Genomic DNA, 25,548 nt, shown 5'->3' with positions numbered 1-25,548 from the left:
TTCAAGAACTTATCTTAAAGCTGTGTTTCTGAAAAAAAAACTGCCCATTTTTGTTCTATGTTAACGTGTTTAAAACTTATTCTGGCTTTCTTTCAGCTGCTCTGAGGGCATGGAATAGCTGCAATGAATACATGCCTAGTCGAATTATTGTGTACCGGGATGGTGTCGGAGACGGTCAGCTTAAAACATTGGTTAACTATGAAGTACCACAGTTTCTGGATTGCTTGAAATCTGTCGGTAGAGGTTACAAGTAAGCACGTGAAACGTAAAGCATTTTCTCTTTGTAACATGACAGTTTTGTATCTTTGAAAATGGTGTCACAAGGTGAAAAGGTAAGTGAGAATCTAACCTTTAGGTACAGTGGGGCTTGAGGTACAAGCAGGAATGGGGCGGGTGGTCCTTGTGGGGATTTTGTGGGAGAGACTGGAAATGTGATAGTTCCTTCAAAGAATGACACATTGAGATACCTACCAATTGTCTGCCTGCCGCCTTTCTCACCCAGGATCTGATTACCCAAGTACATTGGAATGAAAAATTCCAGATAGTTCTGACTTACTCTTTCATCACTTCATCACTCGAGAAATACTTATTTAATTTCTTTGCTTGATGAGTAAGATGACAGGTATGTTTAGTCTCCTAGGAGGAGGGGGTTATACTTCCACCACAGGACTGAGGGTAGTTAGTGCCTCCAAGTGCAGTGCATAAGCTCCCCTCTGCTCTCCTACAGAGGTCATGTCCATGCTGTTTGGCACTAAGCTGCAGACCATCTCAAGATAACTGTCCTAATAAATTACATTGTTTAACTTTTTGCCGTTTTCTTTATCACACAGTAAGCAAGTTGAGATCAGGGACTATTGTATTAAGAGCTTAATACATAATAAAGATTTGTGGATTTGATTTTAAGGATACATAGAAAATCCAGGAGGTCTGTTTGTGTGTGCTTGCACATGCATATTTAAACTTTATCTTTGCCAGACCTTTTCAGCCAGCATTTGTTATCCTTATAAAAAATGAGAGATTTTGAACATCATATGACTGTATCTGGGCTTGTGATTTCCATGGTCCATGGGATGAACAGTAAGAGCTTTTTTCTAGCTAAATTGGAGGGTTATTCAGTGTCTCTTTGACCAAATTCTGAAAGACCCTCTTCTAGTGCTGACTCTGTGCATTGCTTAAAATGAGATCATTATGTCAGTAAGTTCTCAGAACAAGTCAGGGATGTTTTTCTCTCTTTTGAAGTAATTGTGTTTCAGATTAAAATACTAATAAGCATTTTTTAGTATTTTGTAAATGAAGGTTAATATTCTTTCCTCTTGAAATGCTTAATGCTTATATTTATATTTTCTCATTAAAATAATAGCATTAATTTTATTTTAGTTTTCGGGAGTTTTGTAAGCCTTAATTTGTTGTTTTTTCCCTTAGATTTTCTAAACGTATAGTGAGGTGTGTGGTGTGGTGTGGTAGGGAGTAGAGGAAGGTCTCAGATGGACTGCTGAGTTCTTGGTCTTTTTTACTTGTTTGAGTTATTTACTACTCTAGCACTTTTAGAATGTTCTACTAGTCTTAGTTGCCTTTTTCTCAGACCTGGAGAAAAAGAACATTTCAGGAGGTGAAGAGCCGAGGTGATGGAGCAAGTTCATCTTAACCTCCTCAGGCTGAGTATCTGGGATACTGGGAATGTATGCTGGGGCCCTGCTGGGGCCTATGTCTCTGGTCCTTTGAGTCTTTTGAGTCCTTTGGGTTTGGTTACCAGAAGGATTAGCAGAAATAGTTGTCAAAGAGGGGATTCTAGCCCTCGAAGTATCTGTGAACAGCTCCTCCTCAGGTGTGGTGTTGGGCCTGCTCAGCTCCCTTGAGCCAATAGGAACACCCTCTGCCTATGGCAGGAGGGGCATTGGAATTGATTGCTTGGACTGGTGTATGACAGACCATGGCATGAAGTAGGTTTCTTGTTGTGGCTTGTGCTGTTATTTGGTGGCTGCAGAGCTTAGTGATGGTCAAATCAGAGTTGGGTTAATCCTAGATTTGCTTTCATCTGTGAGACAAAAAGCAACTAACCAAGGCTGCTGAAAGGAGTGAGAATGTTTAAGTACTTCACACAGTACCCAGTAAGCCCTCAGTAAATAACAGATAATTCATGTACAAAAAAGGTTAGAATTGTATATGAAGTAAAGCGATATTCAAGAATGATTCCTTACTTTGAGGAACTGCAGAGCTTAGTCTTTAATATTTGTAATTATTCTTAGAAGCACAGTATTTTTTAACTGAAATGTTGATGCATCATGGATTAGCTGATTTAGAACATTTGGTATAAGAACAAAGCAAAAAGTCTCTTCAGCAACTTGTGACTTTCTGTCACCACCTTTGTTAAATCATTTCTTGTGATGTCACAGGACTAAAATCCACTTTATCTTTTGGTTCTCAAAGCTGTGGCTCTGTTATAGCCAGGCCTGTTGTAGCTGGCAGCAGTCGATCTACATGGGTGGAGAGTGACATTCCTAAAAATGTCTTCTGTTTGCTTAAGTAATATCACCTTCAATCCCTTCTGTATTTGGTTACTACAGCCATAAAGGAGCACAGTTAGATTTGTCCTTGAACAGAAGTTCCCAATTTGGGGTCTTTTTGACTATTAGACATTACCAGCCAGGTCCATACTACAAGTAAAGCCCTCTGCTTCCCCATGTTTAGAATAAAGCTTATTTATGTCCTTAAGGAACTAATGTTCTAACTGGAAAAACAGCACAGGGAAATTGGGGTGTTGAAAATCATAGTATTTATCAAATGCTTATTACATGCCTGCATTGTTCCATAACATAACATGTTCAGTTCCTTTATTCCCAAGTGGTTAATTTTATACAGCATGACTGTTTCAGACAGGGAATTTGAAATGGACCTTTAAGAGATGGGTGGAAAGGGTGTGAAAGATATTCGAGCTGAATACCTATTGCCATTAAAGGCTGTCCTCAGGAAAGCTGAAGGGCAGTGGATCCAATCTAACACAGAGCCGAAAGCTTGCTGGGGAAAGGAAAGCCACCTGAGGAGCAGGATCGGGGAGGGGAAGGGTGAAAAGGGAGCGTTCCAGTGTTGATGTGTGGTAGGCCGGGGAGTGATCGCACCGCTCAACACACCCAGAGATCCCCTGATACATTGTTCACCAGTTATTTTGAAAAGCAATTAAGTTAGACTTGGAGATAATCAAATTAGCTTACCTCTCAAAGATTTTAGAGTTAATATCTTACTTTCCACATAGTAGAAAATGCCCACTAAAAAATGTTTCAAATTGTTAAAAGACTTGCAGGGTTTATCATTTTAGAGTGATGGGAATTATCATATGTTTGGTCTAATGATTAAACATCTGCGTGACCTTGTGTCATGCCCTTTTATTATGTATATCTATGCCCTTTTATTTTCTATCCACAGTTTATTCCTGGTCCTTACTTCAGGTCCTTAGAAGTTGTGGGATCTCCCTTCATAATTTGGATAGACAATGCGCCCCAAGAGGGATATGTGTTTCCTTTTAAATGGAGTGTGTGAATGTATGAATGATTCAGTTCCCTGAAAATATGACTAAATGTAATTACATTCATCACCATCTTAAGCCCAAGACTAACGGTAATTGTGGTGAAGAAACGAGTGAACGCCAGATTTTTTGCTCAGTCTGGAGGAAGACTTCAGAATCCACTTCCTGGAACAGTTATTGATGTAGAGGTCACCAGACCAGAATGGTAAGTTTTGTGATAGCTGGAGATTGTTTTCTGTTTTGTTTTTTCAGCATAACCTCTATACTTTATCACTTGAACACATTCGCTTTTTAGTTCTTATACTTTATTTCTGATAAATGGTGAAGTCTTTATTGGTTTGATCTAATATTGCCCAAGATTTATTAACTTAGTGTCTGAGACAGTGAACAGAGGTTTCTGTGTAGTTTCTCTCTGGGAGAAGAGGGTTATTGTTTGCGGCATTAATTATACATGCAGAGTTCAAGAACTGCTACTGTAGATAGCTTTTCATTTTTTTCAACATTTGCAACCTCATCTACAGATTCTTGTTTTTTAGTCAAAATGTTTAGAGCTGTAATGCACTTAGTTATGCACAGGTCAAAAACACAGTTGCAGATGAGAAAAGTGGCTTTTCAGTAGATGCTTTTTCTGTAACTGGGAGCTATACTCTGCCATAAGAAAGCCAACTAGGATGTGCAGGGGCACAAGGGTTCAGCTGTAAAATTGTGAAACTCGGTTCCTTAAAAACCCTTTGCACAATGCAGTAAGTCATGTTCGTGATGGTAACTCATGGGCTGATCCAAATTAATGCCCTCCTCCTGAGAGTGAATAGTTAGGACAATTTCTGTTTTCATATATAAAGTTTTTAAAAAGGACACCTTTAAGCAGGATAAAGTATCTGCCCATATACAAAGTTTAAATGTAGAATGTTTTTCCTATATAAACTTCAGGTACATAAGGAATTACTGTAATAAGTTTACGTAGAAAAGTGATAATAATGCAGATTTTAGTTCTGACCAGGTATAGAAATCTATATTTCAAGATTCGTTATCTTGGATTCTTTTTTCTTGGGTGGATGTTGATTAATGGCAGTGCCTTGGAAGGATTCTAACCTGTTGGGGAAATCACTGAAGGGAGAGAAAATAGCTATGATGTTAACTAAGATGTTAGTAAATTCATTTCCTACGGGATTCTCTCTAACCATTGAGAATGACCTCATAATACTTTCTAATCTTACTGCTATTCTGAGAGCCAAGGCTCAGGTACAACATTGACCTGAAGACATAACTGACTTAAACAGTTTGGGTAAAATCCAAGTTGAATTATAAAGTATGAAAAATTTACTAAATGTTATTTAAAACTTAGCAGCTGCTGATGCTATTCAAGTGCTTGCAGAAGTCCACTTTGAGTGGTATTGTGCTTAAATGGGGAACTTTGATTCTAGCTCTGTTATGATTTCTCTGTTCTTTGCGGCAAGTCATTTAACCTTTCGGAAACCCTCATTTTTCTAAATAAGCATAATCTACTCTAAATCAATACTGATTTTATAATTCATCTAGTTTCAATGGACATAATATTATTAGAGTTAATTTCTTAATGTCTTCATCAGGTCAAATTACAGTGTCTCTGGATTGATGTTTGGTACCAAAAAAATGGAAAAAAAAAAAAAGCTGATGTTATATTCCTTTATGTTTACACTATTTGGTTCTTGATTCTGATGCCTTTTCATGTCCAGTCATCTCCCTCGGATGTGGAGTGGTAACAGAGGCCTGTTACAGCGTGCACCATCATGCTTAGCAGCCTGGAGGCATCAGTGACCCAGATGTTTAACATAAATAATTGTAGTGTCCTAAACTTCTGTCACACATAAGCATTCCAAAATGGTTCATGAATAACAGATTCTGAATTCAAGGAAGTGTGTTGTGTTTTGAGGAGACTAGGCTGCATTAGTATACAGGATCTTTTCACTGTAAGAAACTTGAGTCATCTTAATTTTAGTTTTCAAAACGATAAGCCTTACCCCAACCTTTTTTTTTTTTTTTGTAATTCCAGGTATGACTTTTTTATCGTGAGCCAGGCAGTGAGAAGTGGCAGTGTTTCTCCCACGCATTATAATGTCATCTATGACAGCAGTGGCTTAAAGCCAGACCACATACAGAGGTTAACTTACAAGCTATGTCATGTCTATTATAACTGGCCAGTAAGTATTTTTTATTTATTGATGTTTATTCACCACAATGAGATTCACTTTTCAAAATGGAATTGCTCTTTTTTCAAAGGCTTTTAAAGTTAATGCTGAGATTTACATCTTGGAGAAGCTAGATTTAGAGTAATAGAACCTTTTTTTTTCTTCTCCCACTAAAGGGTGTCATTCGTGTTCCTGCTCCTTGCCAGTATGCCCATAAACTGGCTTTCCTTGTTGGCCAGAGTATTCATAGAGAACCAAACCTGTCACTGTCAAATCGCCTTTACTACCTCTAACCTACAGAAGAAGACAAGCTGTAGCTGTGTTTTTCTTTTTGAAATTATAACTAACTTTGGGATTTTTTTTTTTTAAGCTTTCTTTTCTTTTTTTTTTTTTTTAACTGTTATCTTTCTAGATGAAACTTGGGAAGGGAATGAGGAGTTCTAGAGTCTTATGTCTAACATTGCTATTAACTGTCTTATAGGTAAAAATTAGGATTTTATATTTTATCCTGTTTGGTTCTCATAAATATGTTGTGAGGATTTTTTGTTTTGAAAAAATGTGGATAAGGTACTTTGTATTGTAAACAGACTCTCTTAAGCTATTTGAAATATAGGGATTTACTTGCAAGTGCTTTCAGGAGTGAGCAAGTCCTATTTGTAAAGCTATATTATTCTTATTTTTGAAATATTTGTTTTGAATTTAAAGGAGAGAAAAGGCATAAAGTGGGAGGCTCACTACAATCATAAGGTAGGATTTTATTTGGGTATCTGATAATCTCATTTTAAAGAAAAAGCTGCCATTAAATAACCTATACAAGGTATAGGAAAGATATGAGACTGTGGAGAAATATGCTTGTTTTTTATTTCATTTGGGGGGCAAGGTGTTATAGGGGTTAAAAAAAGATAGTGCAAAGTTTTAAATTTCTGTCCAAAGAAGCATTTTAAAACTCTTTAATGAAAGAGGTCGGTAGTCCATATTAACATTACTATTTATTTTACTTTTTTTGCAACTGGAACATCATTCTATTTGTTATAAAATAAAATGCAGTGATTGTCATCTTATTTGAATAACTGTGTAGTTTTTGTTTTTACTGAAAGCATATGCATTTTCTTTCCATTTAGTATGTTTTTTAAACTGCTGGAGAGTACACTTAAAAGATATGATTCCATTTATAAAATCTAATTTAGTGTCACGTATGAACTTCAGTGTTGGTAAAATTCTGTCAGGAGATACTGCAACCTCAGTATTAATAGTATAAGACTGGATGGAAATCCATAGCTTGTAAGGAAATGCAGGCTAAGAAATCTGTTATTGTGAAGTTGATAATTGTAATTATTTACATCTACATACCGGTAGGAATCTTCGGGGAATTTCACAAGGCGATTCTTAAAGCTAATGAGTAATTGTATGTCATGAGAACACCTTTAGACATTGCTTATGTGTGGCATGAATGTAAATATTGATGATCATACACAAGCCACAGGAACTATGATTTAAGCTAATGCAGTTCAGTAGCATTACTTATCTTACCATTATTGTACTTGTTCTTATCAAATAACTACCTTTGGATTTAGCTTAACATTTGTGAAAGAAAACCATTTTATTTTTCTTTGAATTCTTTGAGCCAACAACTTTTGTTAACATTGTTTTTGGCTATTAACTGAGGTTTCTTATTAACTTGTTTGATTTCTAAACGTTAGAAGAAATGAAACAGGGGAGGATTGTGAACTTTTAGAAGAATGCCAAATAAAGACAAGAAAATCAGTGGTGAAAGTGGCTAAATGTTGTCACAGTATAAAGGAATATAAGGAAGTTTATACAACTGTAAAAGATTGACTTGGGGCATTTTTTTATTTATGGTTTTTTATGGCTAGTCGTAACTTAAGTCATTAAAGTTTCATGCTTAGCAGGTTTTAAACTGTCCCTTAAAGTTGAGAGACTTTGGAGTTCCCACTGTGGCCTAGTGGCCTAAGAATCCAACTGCAGCAGCTCAGGTCACTGCGGTGGCACAAGTTCAAACCCCAGCCCATTGCAGTAGGTTAAAGGATCTGGTGTTGCCACAGCTGTGGCTTGGACTTAATCCCTGGCCTAGGAACTTGCAATAATGCTGCTGGTATGGCCATTTTTTAAAAAAAGTTAAAAGCCTTTGTCTTTAAAACCATGAAAAAATGGTAAATGTGGTAATTCTGGGAAAGTTGCCATATTCAAAAGACTCTCACTGTATTGTAAAGATTTTTGCAAGGGGCAAAAAGTCCTCAAAGTAGTTTAAGCCAAAAATGGTATTTATTGGCTTTCTCAGTCATCCTGGGCACTGGTTCCCAAACTGAATGTTAAACACAGACTACTGGGCTGCAGACCAGACCCAGGAATCAGAACATCTAGGGGAGCGGCTGGGTGAAATATTGAACCACAGCCCAGGTAGCTTGGGAATTTTGGCAAATGCCGCCTGAGAAGGTGTATAGAATGTAGGTGTACAGAAATGATATTGGGGATCTGTTCTTGGTGTCTTCGGGGTTGGTTCTGATCAGATAGGGTTACACAGATTCATGCCTCAGCCTCACTGTAATGAGAGGAACGCCTCTTCCACAGTGGTTATGGCACATCTCAGGCTAGCCACACATCCTTGAACCCAAGGCCCACACTGCCCTGACGGGTACTGGGAATTGCTGGATAAGATGAGGCCCATCTGGGAGTGGGTAAAGGAACAGTTCCTGAGGAAAATTCAGGTGCTACAGCCAGAAGACGGAATGCACAGGTAAGCACAGTGGATGTCTACCATTTTAACGGCAAGGCAGCTTTTGATAGAAGTAGCGATTGCACTGGCCCCTAGAGAGACAAGTACAGCAGAGAACTGAAAGGGGAATTCATTGCAGCACTTTCAGAGAACAAAGCAGAAACTCTGAAATCAAAGTTTCTTCCTTAAAAGAAGTACACACCAGAGTTCTACTTCTTAAAGATTAAAGCATTAAAGATACTTCAGGCCTTCCCTTTTCAGTGCTGAGTCTGACCCATCAAACATGCCAATGTGTTGGGATGGTTCCTCAAAAGCACATTATAACAGATAATTTACCTAGTTTTTTTTTCTGGGTGCACAAGGTTTTTTTCCCTCAAAAATCCAAAAATTGGCCCCTCATGGGAAGCTTTATATTTATTAATTTTACATGGTATTCCCTGGAGCCCATAGAAATCATCTAAGTATTCTGGAATAGTGTCTTTGTTCTCTCTGTGTCAAATAGAGAGTCTCTTCGGGCCTGATGCTATGATAAGAATCTTGAGAAATTTGTGTATTTTTAAGATTTAATTCATTTGTGTACTGGTATTGTCATTCACATAACAGTACTTCAAGGGCTGGGTTTAGTTCTGTTTGCATTTATGCTTCCACCCAATTAAATCATTTAAAAATCTAGGGTGAAGAATAGAGAAATTGTAAAATTTTCAAGTGATCAAGGCTCTTTTTTCGTCCGGAGTGCCTGTGCTCCAGGTCTCACTGCCCCTCCTAGCAAGCAACCTGTGCTGCCATCAGCAGAAGGCAAGTGGGAAGTCCAGACCTCAGCCTGAGATCTCCCATCCCTCCAGCTCCTTAGGCAGAGCCCACCTCGCATGGGCCCAAGAACCATTAGGGTGAATGCAGGCCCCCCATCCCTGAGGTCTTATCAGAACAGTCTCCAAGGAGCTCCTTAAGTGGGCTTTTCTACCACCCAGAAGCTTTTCACCATGTCCTCTGGGACCGAAGGTCATGGGTCAGCACATGTTAACACACCCAGCTCTCCTCAGGATGCTTCCTGCCTTTGAGTGACACTGTCTTACCCTCTTGTTCATCTGGGTCTAGAGGTGGGGTAGGTATCTTTCTTCCTCCTCACCGGAGCCCCCTTCTCTTAACTCACTCAGTCTTGAATCTCACCTTTCAACACACCCACTCCCCCCTCCACTTGTATTCTGGGCTCAGACAACTCAGCAGTTTTAACTCCCAGCTTGCTCACAGTGGTACTTTGTTCTGAATCCTGCTTAAAACACCGGGTAAATCTGTTTGACCTGTTTGCCTGTTCCCACCTGTGCTTCACCTCACACACTCTGGTGCTGCTGTGTATACCGTGTGTCTAGCCCATTTTGCTTTCTGGCTCTCACAGCTGTGCTGTTCTACAACCACCACCACCCCTGCTTAAACCTTCAGCACCACCTGCACCCTCACCCTCCGCAGATAACCCCGTTTTCTGTTGCACAACAAATTCAAGTGGCCGTGAGAACTTCACACTCAGATCGACTCATTAGCCTGTAGACGGCCACTAACAGTCTTCCCTGTTTTCAACACTGGAGCTCTCTGCTCTGGGCTAAAGCGAGTATCACCCACTTGCGCAGAAATGCCCATTCAAGGACACTGCTCTCAAGTCACATCCCTCCTTGTCCTGCATCAGGGTTTTTTTTTTCTTTTCTTTTCCCTATTCATTCCCAGCAGCGTTCAAACCTGTTTTTCATCCTAAAAACAAAAGCCTCTTTGGGCCCCTGGCCCCTGTAGCTTGTTTGTCCCTCCCCTTTTAAAGCAGAAGTCCTATATTGCCTTCAGAGCCTTTCCTCCCCGGTCTCTCTGACCCTGTGTTCCTGCCAAGATCCTTCATGATGTCCATGTTGCTGATGGGACAATGCCTGGCCCTCATCATCAAACCCACTGGTGTATTTGACACTGATGTCCCCTCTCCTCAAAACGTTTTCTTTGCCTGGCTTCTGGGATTCCATACTCTGTTGGTTCCCTGCCCCTGACTCTCCACTCTACCTCTTGCTGATTTCCTCCTGGTCTGCCTGTCTTCAAATATCTTGGCGTGCCTCCAGTCTCAGTAGTGGGATTTCTTTCCTTTCTACTCTTCCTTCCTTGGTAATTCCATTAAGTTCCATAATGCATTTCTATGAAAATGCTTCCAATTTGCATCTCCAGCCCTAGTCTCCTACAGTCAGCTGACTCCAAATGAGTCTCTAATGTAGTGGTTCTCACACCCTTTGCTCTTGCAACTTTCTTACCCCCTTAAATTGCTGAGGACTGGGACAGACTTTGTTTATGTGGCTTATATTTACTGATCATTATAGATTAGAAATTAAATTTTAAGGACAGTATGGAAGCCCCACATTCCCTTAACTGTGAAGCTCTCATGTCATAAAACCCCTAGAAAATACTGTATCCTTGCAAGAGAATTAGAGTGAGAAAGGCAAATGACCTCTTAGTGTTATCGAATTAGGTCCTGTGGATCCCAGCTCCTGTCTTGCCTCTGCAGGGAAGGTTCTTTTCCATTAGGGTTTACGCAGCGTGCACCCCCTCAAAAAACAACCCATGAAACTGTTCCATTGATTTATATGTCTGTATTTTTACACAAAACAGCACTATCTCGAATACTATAAGTCTCAAAATTAGGCAATGTTTTTTAACTTTGTTCGTCTTTTTCGAAGTGGTTTCGACCATTCTAGATTATTTGCATTTCTGTGTAGTTTTTTGTGGGAGCTTTTTGTATGTATGTATTTGCTTTTTAGGGCTGTACATGCAGCATGTGGAAGTTCCCAGGCTAGCTCCCAAACTGGAGCTACAGCTGCCGACCTATGCCACAGCAACACCAGAACCAAGCCACATCTGTGACCTACACCACAGCACACGGCAATGTCAGATCTCTGGTGCACTGAGCTAAGCCACAGACTGAATCCGCATCCTCATGGATACTAGTCAGATTTGTTTCCACTGTGCCACAATGGGAATTCCCTGTATAGTTTTTGAATCAGCTTATTGATTTCTGTAATAAACCTGCTGGAATTTGGCTGGCATTTCACTGAATCAGTAGATTGACTCAGGAGTGAAATTGGCAATCTAACGATGTATCTCTCAAACTGTGAACATATATCTCTATATTTAGGAGCTTTTTTAATGGTCTCTAGGCAGTGTTTTACATTTTCAGTATACAAGTCTTGTATGTATTTTGTTGAATTTATCCTTAGGAATTTTATGTTTTTGATGCTGCTGTAACATTTCATTTATTTGCTTATTTACTTTTATCACTTATACCTATATTTCAATTTCTGTCTAATTGTTTCCTGCTGGTTATAGCAGCACAATTGATTTTTTATGTTGACGTTGTACCCTGTACCCTCCTCATTTACTAATAGCATTTTGTAGATCTCTTAACATTTTCCACATGCACAATCATGTTATATGCAAATGAAAAAACTTTTTACCTCTTCCCTTCAAAAGTGTATGACTGTTATTTCCTTTTCTTTTCTTTTTGCACTGGCTAGAAGCTCCAGTACAATATTGAATATAGTTAAGTAGATACATTCTTGTGTAGTTTTTGACAGAAGAGAGGTGGCCAGTCTTTCATCATTATGTATGTTGGCTGTTAACATTATCAAACTAAATTCCTTTCTTTGTTTCCTGAATAGGGGTTGATTTTGTCCATTGCTTTCCTGGCATCTATTGAAATGATTCAGATAGCTTTTCTCTATTGTTCTTTTAATACATTAAGACACATTGATTTTTTTTGTTCAGCAAGGTAAGCCAACCTGCATTCCTGAGATATGAACCACAGTTGAGCACGGTATATCATCCTTTGTGTATACTGTTGGATTCAATCTGCTAATATGTTCTTAAGGATTTTTAAAAATCTACATTCATGATGCTATTGGTCTGTGGTTTTCTTACAATGTTTTGGTCTAGTTTTGCTATTAGGATAGTGGTGGCCTCATGAGTTTGGGCATTTTTCTCTTCTCTGGAAGAATTTGTGTACAGTTAGCTTTATGTATTCCTTAAGTGGTAGTATTCACCAAAGCTAAGTCCAGTTCATTATCACTTTGGATTTGCTTGCATTTTCATATTTTATGAAATAAGTAAATGTTTTCAAAAGAGTTAATCCCGGCTACCTATACTGAATTTTTTAGAGAAAGTGCAATCAATTTCTTTTTATTGTGTTAAAGTCTATATAACATAAAATCTACCATTTCAACCATTTTTTAAGTGTGTTGTTATATTAAGTACATTCACATTGTTGCGTAGGCTTTAATTTCTTACATTAAAACTTCTTAAAACTGGAATTTTTTTTAACCTAAGACATTCCACTTAATCTAGCATTTCAGGGTTTTTTTTAACTTCATTTTTTAAAAAAATTTAAATTTTTTGTCTTTTTAGGGATGCACCCATGGCCTCTGGAAGTTCCCAGGCTAGGGGTCAAATTGGAGGTGCAGCTGTCAGCCTACACCACAGCCACGGCAACACCAGATCCGAGCTGCTCCTGTGGACCTACACCACAGTTCATGCCAATGCCGGATCCTTTAAACAACTGAGCAAAGCCAGGGTTGGAGCCCAAGTCCTCATGGATACTAGTAGGGTTCGTTACCACTGATCCATGACAGGAACTACTTTTTTTTTAAAAAGTAGTATCTCCAGAATTATTTATCTTGTGTAACTGAAACTTTGTACCCCTTGACCAACATCTCCCTATCGCCTCCAGCCTCAGCTGCTTGCAGCCACCACCCTACCCTCTGCTTCTAAGTGTTTAATTATTTTAGATTCTACATGTGAGATCATGCAGTACTTCTCTGTCATCAGTTATTCAGACATAACTTTTTCTTATAAATGCAGTAGGTGAAAGCATAATTCAACGTGAATAACATCATGACAGCAGTTATAATTTTATATATGTATACATCATTTCAAAGTTATGCATTTGAATTCTATTTTCATCTTTCAGGTTAGTTTTACGTCTTAATTAGAATAAACCCTGTTATTTGGAGAATTTTAAAGTAATTAAAGCTCTTAGGAAAATGCTTTGTATTTGAAAAGTTAAGTTGTATTTTATCGTATTGGTGTAGCTCTTTATTCAGATCATCTGAATTCTAAAGTTGCTGAAGGGAGATGTCAGGAATATGGTTTGAATTGACTCTTGAAGCCATTGTTGCACATGTGTATTTCACAAGAAATACTGGCTCCACACTGCTTACCTTTTGTTTGCCACTGAGTGGGTCATCACCAACAATGGGAATGTGACGGCATTTCGTAAATGGCTCCCCAAACACAGGTCTGAATTACTTTAAAAAAAGTAGTGCCAGAAAAGGTAATATTACAGAATTATTCTTGTACACATAAGAGAAAGGAATTCAGTTGTATTATTATGATAGTGTATAAAACACAGAATAAACAGCATTGTATAAAATAACAAATTTTATTTCTATAAAATATTTTACACTAGCTGTACACATGCACACACCCACACAGAACTTAACCACACATTGAGTAATTTCCTTTTAATAAATCTACCACATACTATTATATTACAATTTACAATAAAGTTTTTGAAGACACAATGGGGAAAGCTTTGTCATTCATTTATAAACCTTCCATAAGTTACAAAAGAAAGGCAATCTGAAAAGTATGTATAAAGAGTAAAAACAATTTACAAGTGGACAAGAATTACAAAATAGTAACCATCAAATACATCTGCCAGCAACTTTGTAAATCTTTTGTTGTTCAAGTGCCAATGATGAAGATTGGTATGGAATCATTTTGAACAGACTTAAATTTAGGATGTTTTCGGTGTGGCTTATGCATTATGTGGATTGCTTTACGTGTGTGCTGTTCATTGTTGACTGTGTGTGGCATTCTGACAAATAATGAAAGTAACATAAATCCATATGCCACAAAATGTAACACTAAAAGCAATGAATATTACCAGCGTTCTGGCAGGTTGGAGTAGTGGTACTTTATCAAAGCTACTTCCTTTCCTCTTTTTTGAATGGTTCGAATAAGTAAACGTTTTCTGTGTGTTGCCTGGCTTGCTTGGAAAGATGGAAAACCAGGACCTTAAATTGCACAGCCTGTACAGCTTGATCTCAAACCACTGTGTCTGTGAGGATGAAGAGCACTGAATGCACAACACATACAAAGTGTACACTGTAGTTTTTATTAGACAGTACAAATCATTGTGCATTTATAAGGCAGAACATCAAGGCGATTAAACTAGGAATTTCAAGACCAGAGTTAAAGTGAGAGTTATGCATTATGAGGCAAGCATTTTGAAAAGGGGGAAGAGGTTGAAATCATTCCTTTAAGGGCAGATGACAAATGCACAAAGACTGGAATCACAGGTGGGGAGTGAGCTACAAAGAGCTACTGGCCCCCTGCTTGTTCGTGAGCCAGCCCAGCTCCCGTCAGACCTCGGGCAATAAGAGCGGATTGGCACGGAGGCTGGGAGAGCAACAGCAGCTCTTTGTCCTTGCGCTTGGTTTAAAGTGGATGGTAGTGCAAAGAGCATTTCTCTACTGGTGTCAGGGGAGAAGATTGGTTTTTTAAGGAAGTGCTTGAGTCATGAAAGCCCTAGTTTGGAATTAAAGAAAATTACATAGATTTGGAAGTTGTCCGGAAGCACATGAATCATTTCACTGCACCCAGCTTTTTCAGCAGTTTCTTGCCTTTGGAAAGCAGCCCCTTTTTCTTTTTCGAGGACATTTCCCTGCCTCTCCCAGGACTACCAGTACCCATAGATGACGTAGGTGACCCCGAATGGAGATGGACTGTGGGGGATGGCGCTCTCCTTGCTGTACCTGAACCCTCAGGAGGAACCTAGTAGGTACATTGTTACAGTTTATTGAGTGCGAGCGCCAACAACATCCATCCAACTCGGTAACATCAGTAACATCAGTGCTGCCCCGACGCCCACCAGGAAAGGAAAGGTAGGGGAGGTTCATTTCTTCTCTCATGGGTTAACAGACGCCATAAGAGGCCCATGCCCCTCCCACAGCAGAGCTCAGCGGCTCTAGCCCTCAGCACTGGCTTTCAGTTGCTTTGGGGTTTTTTGGGGGGTGGGGGTGGCCACAGCTTTGGCAGAACAAAGCTAGGTAATAACTTACTTTGTAAATTAAGTCAAAAGCGGGGTAGGGGGAAGTTTAAATTCAATTGAGAGTAAAATTGGCCGAGTACCCATCAGTAATCTTGAAAGCCAAGGTTCTTCAAGGGACTTCTATTGTATTTGGAAACTATTTGGGTCTATAAAGTCCTGACCTTGTTGAATGCATTCCTGGGTTAGTTAGTATACTGTAGCAACATTGGAGATGGCACACCGGTTGAAAGAAAAAATAAAAAGAAAACTAAAATGAACCTTAATTGCAATCAAAGAAAGCTTAAAGGCCCTTATTGTATGCATTCATTATTTCCAAGTTATTAAAGGTGCGTTTTGGTCAATAGAGAGCACTGATAGTGTTTCTATATACTTTCAGTGCTTAGTTAGCACTTCACAGGAGCTGAACTATGTGTGGACACAGGCATGGCAGCTTGGCCTCACTCACAGTTACAGATGCAGGCATGCCTGAGGTTATAGATCTTACCTCAGCAGAGCAAACCTCTTCCTAATTTGAGTGTTCATTATTTCAACAGGCAAATGGTCTGAGCCAAGGGGCTTCAAGCTTACTTGGATTTAAAATCAAGGTCTAATTCTAATGGAAAACACCTAGTAAAGCATCCCAAAGTACACCTGAAGATACCATCTATTCCGTCTAATGCAATCATTTAAGCTGCATGTTTCATTGAACTTAGTATTGCATTGGTATACCAGCAGAGCGGTCTTCCACCAAATGCTGTGGGTTCAGGACACTTGCTTGTGCTTTGAGGAGAAGCATCAGCTCTCCCGTAAGGTAGAGGGAGGGTGACTTAAGGAAAAAACCTGTCTGCTGTTCAAGCCAGCGTGGGGGTTTAGAGCCAACTCTAGATCACCTTGCATTCACTATTCATCTGCTCGATCTTGAGTTGTGTTTTTTTTTTTTTTTTAAGTTTCCTGTAGTAAACATTTATTAGGTTGTGCTTTTTCCAAGAGTGGCTAACAATGCAATATGCAGCTGTAATTATGAGTAGACATTGGAACACTCTGTGTAAACAAACAATTAGCCTGTTAAGAAATATGTTCCCAATGTTGGCCTTTCAAATATGCTTCATGTAAATTGTAGGAAACGATTGTTAAAGATCATTTATTTCACTGCAAATTCAGTTGCTTTACAACTGAGACGAGTAATGTTTTAGGTCCAATGAGTTTTTGAGACATATTTCTTTTTTTTTTAACCCCACAGTGAAGCCTTAAGTCTACCGCATTAGTCCATTTAAGGTAGCTTAAGTTGGTATCTTTATAGGTATCTTCAGTTGCTCACTTACGTGAAGGCTACATTGCCTGATTAAGGTGTGAAATGAACACTCTTCTTCTGTTTCCAAGCAGATGAGCAAAGAAATAAAAATATATATATATAAAAATATAATATATAAAACTTGCAGTGATGAAATAAAATAAAAATGAGACACTAAATATGAATGTAATCTAATAGTTTAAAAAGCTTGAGAAATTCTTTGACCTTTGTTGCGAGGATCTGTTAGAATCCTAACAGGGCAAATGACCATTTTTGCCACCGAATCTAAAGACTAGCCATCCCCTTTTCACTCGTAATCAAACTAGAATGTGCATCTATGATGTAGGATGGGATGTTCCTTTGTGAGTGAAGCAGACTGATTAGATTGAAAGGGTCACTTCTGTGAAACAAACTTAAGATTTAGAACGAAATTTTTAGGCACACCCCCCATGTTAAGGCAGAGAGAAAATTCAGGGTATATGCTTTTCGGCCCAAGATATAAAATGCAATGCAAAGACTGTAATAGACCATCTGTGGCAGAGTGGGGTAGGGGTTAAAAACGCTGAATATGCACGCTTACCCTTTTTGTCTTTGAGCGCAGAGGCGCGTCCTGGGAGTAATGGGACGGTGCATCGGAAAGATAGACTTCTACGTCGTCAGGCACTTCTTCTAGGAAGTTGGAAGGTACAAGGCCTTTCTGCCCATTAAGCTCCCCCTAAAAACACAGGGATGAGGCAGAAGAATGATTGACTCGATTTTTTTCATAAAGCTGCTTCTTGCTTTGGCTAAAGGAATAGACAGAACTCAGAGTCTAGAGGCATGGTTTATTATTATTTATTATTATTATTTATTTATTCTGGTTCAAAAGTGGTTGAACTCCAGACTCTAGCATTTCCAAACTACCCTGATCATAAGAATGACCCCCCCACCCCAACCACCCACCAAAGGCCTGGATTTGGCCTGTCTGGGGTGGAGCTAGGGAATCTGTGCTGGCCAAGGGCCTTGGTGATTGTTGGGGTCAGGCGCGCTTAGAAACATCCTGGGGATCCTCTCACTTAGTGGCTCTCAGCCACTCAACGAAGTAAACAACCCACTTAAAAAGTAGGCAAAGGACTATTCGGGTATTTCTCAAAAAAAAAAAAAAGATATACAACTGGCTAACACATAAGAGATGCCAACAGCAACACTCAGTAGGGAAATGTAAATCAAAACCATGAGATACCACCCACATCCATTAGAATGGCTACTACAAAAATATTTTAAATTAATGGTGCAGATAAGGAGAAACTGGAACCCTTTTGCAGTGGTGGTGGGAATGTAAAACAGGGCAGCCACTATGGGAAAACAGTACAGTGGTTCCTCAAAAACTTCAAAATGGATTTCTCCTATGATCCAACAATTCCACTTCCGGATACAGACCCCAAAGAACTGAAAGCCGAGTCTTGAAGAGATGTTTGTATACCTATATTCATAGCAGCATAATTCACCACAGCCAAAAGATGGAAGCACCCTAACTGTCTGTCAGTGGATGAATGGATGAACAAACAAAATGCGGTTCCATGGAGTATTCTTCAGCCTTAAAAAGAAAGGAAATTCTTGGAGTTCCTTGGTGGCCTAATGGTTAAGGATTTGGATCACTGCCATGACTCGAGTTTGATCTCTGGCTTGGGAACTTGCACATGCTGCAGGCACAGCCCACCCCACCAAAAAAAATTCTGACCTATAGGTGAAAAATTTTGACAATACATGTGAACCATGAGAACACTGTTATGCTCAGTGAAATAAACTGGTCATAAGACGACACAGACAACTCCACTAATGTGAGGTTCCAAGAGCAGTCAGAGACAGGAGAATAGTGGGCATTTGGGGCTGGGGGAGGAGCCCACGGGGAGCTGGTGTTTAATGGGGGATGGAGTCTTATTTATTTTTATCATTATTATTATTGTCTTTTTAGGGCGGCACCCGTGGCATATGGAGGTTCCCAGGCTAGGCCTACATCACAGCCACAGCAACACCAGATCCAAGCTGCACCTGCAACCTACACCACAGCTCTCAGCAATGCTGGAACCTAAACCCACTAAGCAAGGCCAGGGATGGAACTTCCTTCCTCATGGATACTAGTCAGGCTCATTACTGCTGAGCCACAATGGGAACTTCTGCTTTAATTCTTTAGAATGCTACTCTGTGGCCGCTTTGCTTCTGACCTATTGAAGTATGTGATTTAAGAGTTTTGGTGTAGAAACACTGGGCTGTGTTTGGTTAACACAGCATAAGAGTTAAAATATGATGGGTACTAGAAGTCTCAAATGAGTGGAGACAAAGCAGTGACTCAGCTGAGATAAGGTGGATTATGGAGGGAAAGGCCCAAGTAGACAGCACAGGTCCCTCTGTAGTTCCTCTGCTCATCATGGGCTGTGGTGGAACTCGGAAAAGATGACAGCGTTAGGTCCCACAGAATAGGAGAGATTAAGTTCTCTCTCAAGAATGTTTCAGTTTGCGCATGATGTCAGAGAACACAAATTTGGTGAAATTCAAGATTTTCCATCTCAAGTTCTGTCCCCTGTTCTTATCAAATAAGGGATGATAAAAATAAGTGAGCTGGGCAGTCTACTTGGCAAATTTGACCAACAAAATATACTAAAGCCATTTGGTGGAACAATAACAAAAAGTGTACATTTCATATCAGTTCAGATCTGATGCACACTACCATATAACATTCAAGAAAATAAAACGATGTAGGAATAAGAACTTGCAGACAATATTAGAAAAATATTTTTAAGTTACCAGAAAATACTGTCCAACTGAAAATCTAAATTAGAGGAATGTTTTCCTGAATATATATAAATTTGTCAAGATTGACATCTGCATTAAGATAATTATTGAAGAAAATGAAAACTTTTGTACAACTCCATCCTGAAAAGACACTGAACCTGAAAGATTTTTAGGCACATTGTAATAACCTTCAGATAATAGTAAGACCTATGTTCTTTAATCTGTTCAAAGCATAGAAAAATATTGGAAGCTTCCCAGTTCATTCAGTAACTCCTGATACCAAAAACCATAAAGATATTCCCCAAAATACAGATTAATTTCTGGAATAGACATATAGCTTCTGAATAAAACGTTAGCAAGTCAAATCCAGTGCTTTAAAAATAATTGTAAAAAACAGCTGTATGCCATGGTCAATCATTTACTGATTAAAAGATAAACTTAGAAAATGAAAACAGGATACTTAACATTACAAAGATCATCTGTCTTTATTGATAATCTTGCCTAACCCACAACTGTAAAGATTATTGATAGTCCTATCAAAATACTCAGAATTGTTCTAAATGACGCAGTAAGACAATAAAAAGAAATGACTGATAAATATTGATGAAGGAAAGACAAAATGTCATTATTTGGGAAATCCAAGAGAACCGAGAAATGACAAAAGATAGAGATGCATTCAGAAAAATGATTTGTGAGGGAACAAACATGCATGCACGTACAGAGGCACACAACACATACATAAACACACAGACACATGCATACATGTACATTACATGCACACAAACACATAAATACACATATACATTTCCAACATATTTTCTAGATAACCAGTAGAATATAGACCAGATTCAAAAAATAACAGCATGAACATAAGCATATTTAAAAACTATATAAAGGATGTATAAGAATAAATTCATGAACCTGAGAGAAAAAAGGGAAAACTTTTAAAAAGTCAGGCACACCATGTGTCAGAAATGAAAGACAGCTGCTCCCCAGTTTAAAAAGTAATGTACCTCCTCAGGTTCAATCCCTGATCTCGCTCAGTGGGTTAAGGATCCGTGAGCTGTGGTGTAGGTCTCAGACGCAGCTCGGATCCCACGTTGCTGTGGCTGTGCTGTAGGCCGGCAGCTGCAGCTCTGACTCGACCCCTAGCCTGGGAACTTTCATATGCTGTAGGTGTGGCCCTAAAAAGACCAAAAAAGAAAGAAGGAACAGTGACCATCACAGTGCTGCTGCCGTCCTGTATGTCAGGTCCTCAGTGAGGAGGGCAAGCAAATTAGCCAAACTTTGAGCAAGTCAGAGAAAAAAGTTCATGCACAATTTTAGGAGAAAGAACACACAAACCAAAAAAAAAAAAAATACACACACACACACAAAGGAGGTTGGCACCAGGGAACCGCCAGGACTCTCTCCCCAGAGGCTGGGTCCTGGCTGTTCTGTGTATATTTGATGCTTCAAAAACTTACATAATAAAATCCGTCTTCATCAATTTCACCAAAAACAGTAATAATATCTCCTGTGCAAAATGTAAGTTCAGCCTGTAGAGACAGAAGACACAGTAAATAGCATTTTCTGGTATCCAGAAATTGCTTTAAAAACAAAAAAGTTCTGCAGGATTTCTGGGCACATTCTCTTTTTTTCTTATTATCTTGGTATTACCCTACTCGTTCAGTCAATGGAGGAGGAAAGGTGAATGCCTCTCTTTGTAGCCTCTTAGAACATAAGGACGACCCCTGGATGAGGCCACTTACAAGAAAAGGTCTGCCATGCTCTGATTCTCAGCCAGAATTCAAGATCGTCACCAGGTTCTGCTGGTGGCTCATCTTTAGAATTAGTCAAATAGCTGACTTGAAAACCCCAGAGCATGAAGGAGATGCTCTCTGCAATGTAGGAGTCATTGCAAACTTTTCCTTACACTGAGTATAAAAAAAAAAAAAATATGTAATCTGAACATCTACTTATTAAGTGTCTGCGACATGCCAGGCTCCAGGCTAGAGGTGGATGCACAGAATCCAGCAGAGAATCCCAGAGAGAATGGCATTTTTATCTCTAGACATGAAAAATGAGGGAATAAAGTTCATATCCAGGAGCCATCAGGCATCGATACAAATCAAGCTTGTAGAGAAATCTGAAGATGCCTGAGCTTTGAATCTGAACCATGAGCTGGCCGCCCATGGGGGTAACAGATACTGAGGAGCCGGATTCAGATCCACCTCATGGTCCAAGAAAGCAGCTCCAGAGAATGAAAAGCTAACCTTCCGTTTCTGAAGGCAAATCCTTTTCATTTCTGTTTTGTTGTTATTTAACTTTAGAGTGGCAACTGTGGCCTATGGAAGTTCCTGGGTCAGGGGTCGGATTGGCAGCTGCCGGCCTACGCCACAGCCAAGCCACGCCAAGTCCTTCACTCACTGAATGATGCCAGGGATCGAACGCGTCCTCATGGACACTATGTTGGGTCCTTAACCCGCTGAACCACAACATGAACTCCCCTTTTCAGTTCTCGCACTGTGCACAGGACCAGGCCGTACCGGGCTTTGTGAAGACATCCATCCATCCTTCCCTCTATTTTTTTTAATGTGTGTGTGTTTGTTTGTTTGTGTGTGTGTGTGTGTGTGTGTGTGTGTATGGGGCGGGGTGGTGCACTGTGCTGCTCTGCTCACTGACCACATACCCACATGGGGGGGAGACTGTCATTTCTCTCTCTGGGACCACCCACCACTCTGATGCTCTCTCTGCACTGTCCAGGGAAACCCTCTGTCGGTGGTGGTGGCTGCTATGCCCTGAGTGTGTCACCAGGCTCACGACCCTTCTGCCTGCCTGGCTGTCTATTCACTGGTTGGGTAGTCCTTCCCCAGATGGTTCCAGAGAAGGGGAGGGAAGGAGGAAGGGAGCAGCGCTATGGGTAGAGGGCAGGGTGTTGGGCCGGTACCTCCACGTCAATGTTGGGTGAGCTCTCCCTCGGGTCATAGTCATACAGGGCCACCATCCTGTGCGTAGACACTGAGTGCTGCCTGCCGCCTCTTCTGCTTCTCTCTGTTCACACCACAAGGAAGGAGAAAGCCACCATGAAGTTAGTTCAGAGCACATGGCATCTATGGCTTCATGAAGCCTGGCTGCACCTGGCCAGTGTGGCCAAGACGACCACCAGACACCAGTGCCAGCAAAGTCGGGGCTGCCATGCCCCCACCCCCGCAACTGCCTATTCTTACATTCAGCTCTAGTCTAGCCACTCCCCGCCCCTACGGCAGCCAGGACACCCTAGTTTCTCCAGAGTGTCGGTAAGCAGGGAGACTCAGAAGCAGTCGAGCAAGATGATGGGGGGTTAGCCATAAAACAATGTCAAGGACTCTGAGTTCCCCTCCAGGCCTACAAATAATATCCAAAGAGTACAGGAGTTCCTGTCATGGTTCAGTGGAAATGAACCTGACTAGTATCCATGAAGTTGTGGGTTCGATCCCTGGCCTTGCTCAGTGGGTTAAGGATCCAGCATTGCCATGAGCTGTGGTGTAGGTCACGGACGTGGCTCGGATCTGGCAGTGCTGTGGCTGTAGCGGAGGGTGGCAGCTGTAGCTCCAATTTGACCCCTAGCCTGGGAACCTCCATGTGCCGCAGGTGCGCCCCCCCCCACCCCCCAAAAAAAGTTGTTTTACAGATACTAAAACCCCCACCCAGGTGGAAGAAGTTAACTGCTGACCACCAGCATGAAGACTCCAGACAGGCTGGAACCAGAAGGTTGATGATGTGAATCCCGATTACCTCACCACCACCTATCAGAAGGATGTCCGTGAGCTGACAGGGCACCCTGTGGCCCCCTCTCTCACCTTGCCTTTAAAGACCCTTCCCTGAAAGCCATCAGAGCATTCAAGTCTTTTGCGCATAAGCTGCCTGTTCTTGCTCCGCACCCTGGAGCAAATGCTATGCTTTCCCTCCCCACAACCTGAGGTCTGGCTGTTTGATGCACACCAAATTTGCCTGGGTAACACTACGAGCCAGATGAGAGTTCTGGTTTCTCCGCACTCTTGCCCACACTTGGAACGGCCAGCGTTTCTCATTTCAGCCATTCAGGTGGGTGTGTCCTGGTTTCCCGTTGTGGCTTTCATTTGTATCTCACTAACGGTGTGAAGCACCTTCCCCATGTTTATTTACTATCCATGTATTTTCTTTGGTAAGGGTTCTTCACATCTTTTTTTATTGAGTGGCTTTTAATTGTAGTGTTTTGAAAGTTCTTTGTGTGTGCTAAATACAAATCCCTCTCAGCTGAGTTACTTGCAAATACTTCCTGCCAGCCTGTGGCTTCTCTTTTCATGCTCTTCACGCTGTCCTAAGTGCAGAAGTCCTTCCCTTCGATGACTTCTAACACACTTTTTTCTTGTCTATATCAATCACAAACATTGTGGCCTCATCAGCACAAAGGTTTTCTATTTTTCTTTCAGAAGTTTTATAGTCTTCATTTTTCTTAAGTTTAACACGGCAAGCTTGAGATTCATTTTTGGCACGTCAGTGTCCAGTAATTCCAGCACCTATTCTTGAAAAGACGATGCTTCCCCCCCACCCCACCCCACTGAATTGTGCTTTTACCTTTGCCACAATGGACGGTGTGTGCGTTGATCTGTTTCTGGGCTTCATTCCGTCCTGTGGATCTGCATGCCTGCCCTTCTCCAATTCTTCATGGCCTTGACCCATCTGCCTTTATAGTGAGTCTTAAAACCAAGTTTTGTGAGACTTCCACTTTTGTTCTTCTAAAAGTTTTAGCAATTTTAGTTCCTTTGACATTTCGTGTGCATGAAAAATACAGCTTATTGTTTCTACATAAGCCTTTGCACAGATCTTGGTTGGGACTGCGTTGAATCCGTAGGTCAGCTGGGGGATATCTGACATCTCAGTGCTATGCAGTCCATGACCATGCTATCGCTATTTCGGAATTCTTTGATTTCTTCCATCAGTATTTTATCATTCTCGGCCCACAGATCCTGCACATGTTTTGTCAGATTTAACTGTACGTAGTTCACATCTTCATTATATTATGGTCTGTGGTGCTTTTTCAATTTACATCTCACAATTTTCATCACTAACATATGGAAATACAATTGCTTCTGGATCCACTGGCCTTGCTAATCTCACTTGTGAGCTCTAGCAACTTTATAGCTTCTCTGACACTTTCTAAGTCGATTTTCATGCCACCTTTCCATTCTGTGTCACTGCTTCCCAGCTCTCCCTGTGCTGCACAGGCTGGTGGGCTGTTGGCAAGGAGAGGTGAGGCAGAGATCGCCGCCCTGCTCCAGTCTCAGGAGGAAGCGCCTGGTCTTGCACTGCAAAGAACGTTATTTCCCAGTAATAGAAGGGCAAGCAGGTATCTCCACTTGGCTCCCTCAACCAGTCACGTTTAGAAAGCCAGAATGGAATAAATGGACATTTAATTGAATGGATAGTGTCAATCAAAGTACTGATTTTTAGCAGAGCTCCTTGGCACTTTGGGCTCATGGTGCACAGAGCCTGTGTCCTCCCTGAAGATTCACTGTTGACCTCAGGAGGGGAGACACTGACCCCGGGGAGTGGAAGGTGTGAGGGGCCCTGAGCTGCAGTCTTGCAGGTGTAATCTGGGCAACACACCCATAGAAACCTCGACTATTCAACGTGAATCTTAACTCTAGACAGTGAGCTCATCAATACCAAAAACGGTTGCGACGTGTTAGTCAATTCTGGGTTTATCTTCAAACTACGCCTATCCTTTGAACCACTGAATTTCATTTTTGGAGTCTGATTCAGAAGGAAATCTAATATTCAGAAGTATAAAAACCTTGACTATGACTGACATAAAATGAGTCTTTCTGTCTATAGCTATTTAGGAAAAACAGAAGCCTTTTATTTTAACTTTTAGTTATTTACTTTTTATGGCTATGCCCATGGCATATGAAAGTTCCCAGGCCAGGGACTGAATCTGAGCCATGGCTGCAACCT

The 25,548-nt window shown here is 40.5% G+C and overlaps 2 protein-coding genes across 16 annotated transcripts in view; one reads left to right on the top strand and one right to left on the bottom strand.

Annotated features, from left to right (window-relative positions):
* The window catches only part of PIWIL1 (piwi like RNA-mediated gene silencing 1), a 30,711-nt gene extending 23,962 nt beyond the window's left edge, over positions 1 to 6,749 (top strand). For 2 of the 3 annotated variants that reach the window (XM_021072051.1, XM_021072052.1), the window contains 4 exons: positions 97 to 250; positions 3,600 to 3,725; positions 5,553 to 5,700; positions 5,865 to 6,749. In XM_021072051.1, the coding sequence (XP_020927710.1) occupies positions 97 to 250; positions 3,600 to 3,725; positions 5,553 to 5,700; positions 5,865 to 5,981 (545 nt within the window). In that variant the 3' untranslated portion in view covers positions 5,982 to 6,749. 3 annotated transcript variants of the gene reach the window in all.
* The window catches only part of RIMBP2 (RIMS binding protein 2), a 327,445-nt gene continuing 315,754 nt past the window's right edge, over positions 13,858 to 25,548 (bottom strand). For 8 of the 13 annotated variants that reach the window (XM_021074271.1, XM_021074262.1, XM_021074268.1 and 5 more), the window contains 4 exons: positions 22,520 to 22,623; positions 21,057 to 21,128; positions 17,399 to 17,533; positions 14,594 to 15,271 (listed from right to left, as the gene is read on the bottom strand). In XM_021074271.1, the coding sequence (XP_020929930.1) occupies positions 15,083 to 15,271; positions 17,399 to 17,533; positions 21,057 to 21,128; positions 22,520 to 22,623 (500 nt within the window). In that variant the 3' untranslated portion in view covers positions 14,594 to 15,082. Of the gene's footprint in view, positions 16,897 to 17,398; positions 17,534 to 21,056; positions 21,129 to 22,519; positions 22,624 to 25,548 lie in introns of all 13 variants that reach the window. The other 5 variants (XM_021074266.1, XM_021074272.1, XM_021074265.1 and 2 more) reach the window with 4 other exon arrangements.

Source organism: Sus scrofa, chromosome 14 (genome assembly GCF_000003025.6).
Source record: "Sus scrofa isolate TJ Tabasco breed Duroc chromosome 14, Sscrofa11.1, whole genome shotgun sequence".
NCBI classification, from domain to species: Eukaryota; Metazoa; Chordata; class Mammalia; order Artiodactyla; family Suidae; genus Sus; species Sus scrofa.
The sequence above is the reverse complement of the archived record's forward strand: the minus strand, read 5'-3'. Positions and strand labels throughout refer to the sequence as shown.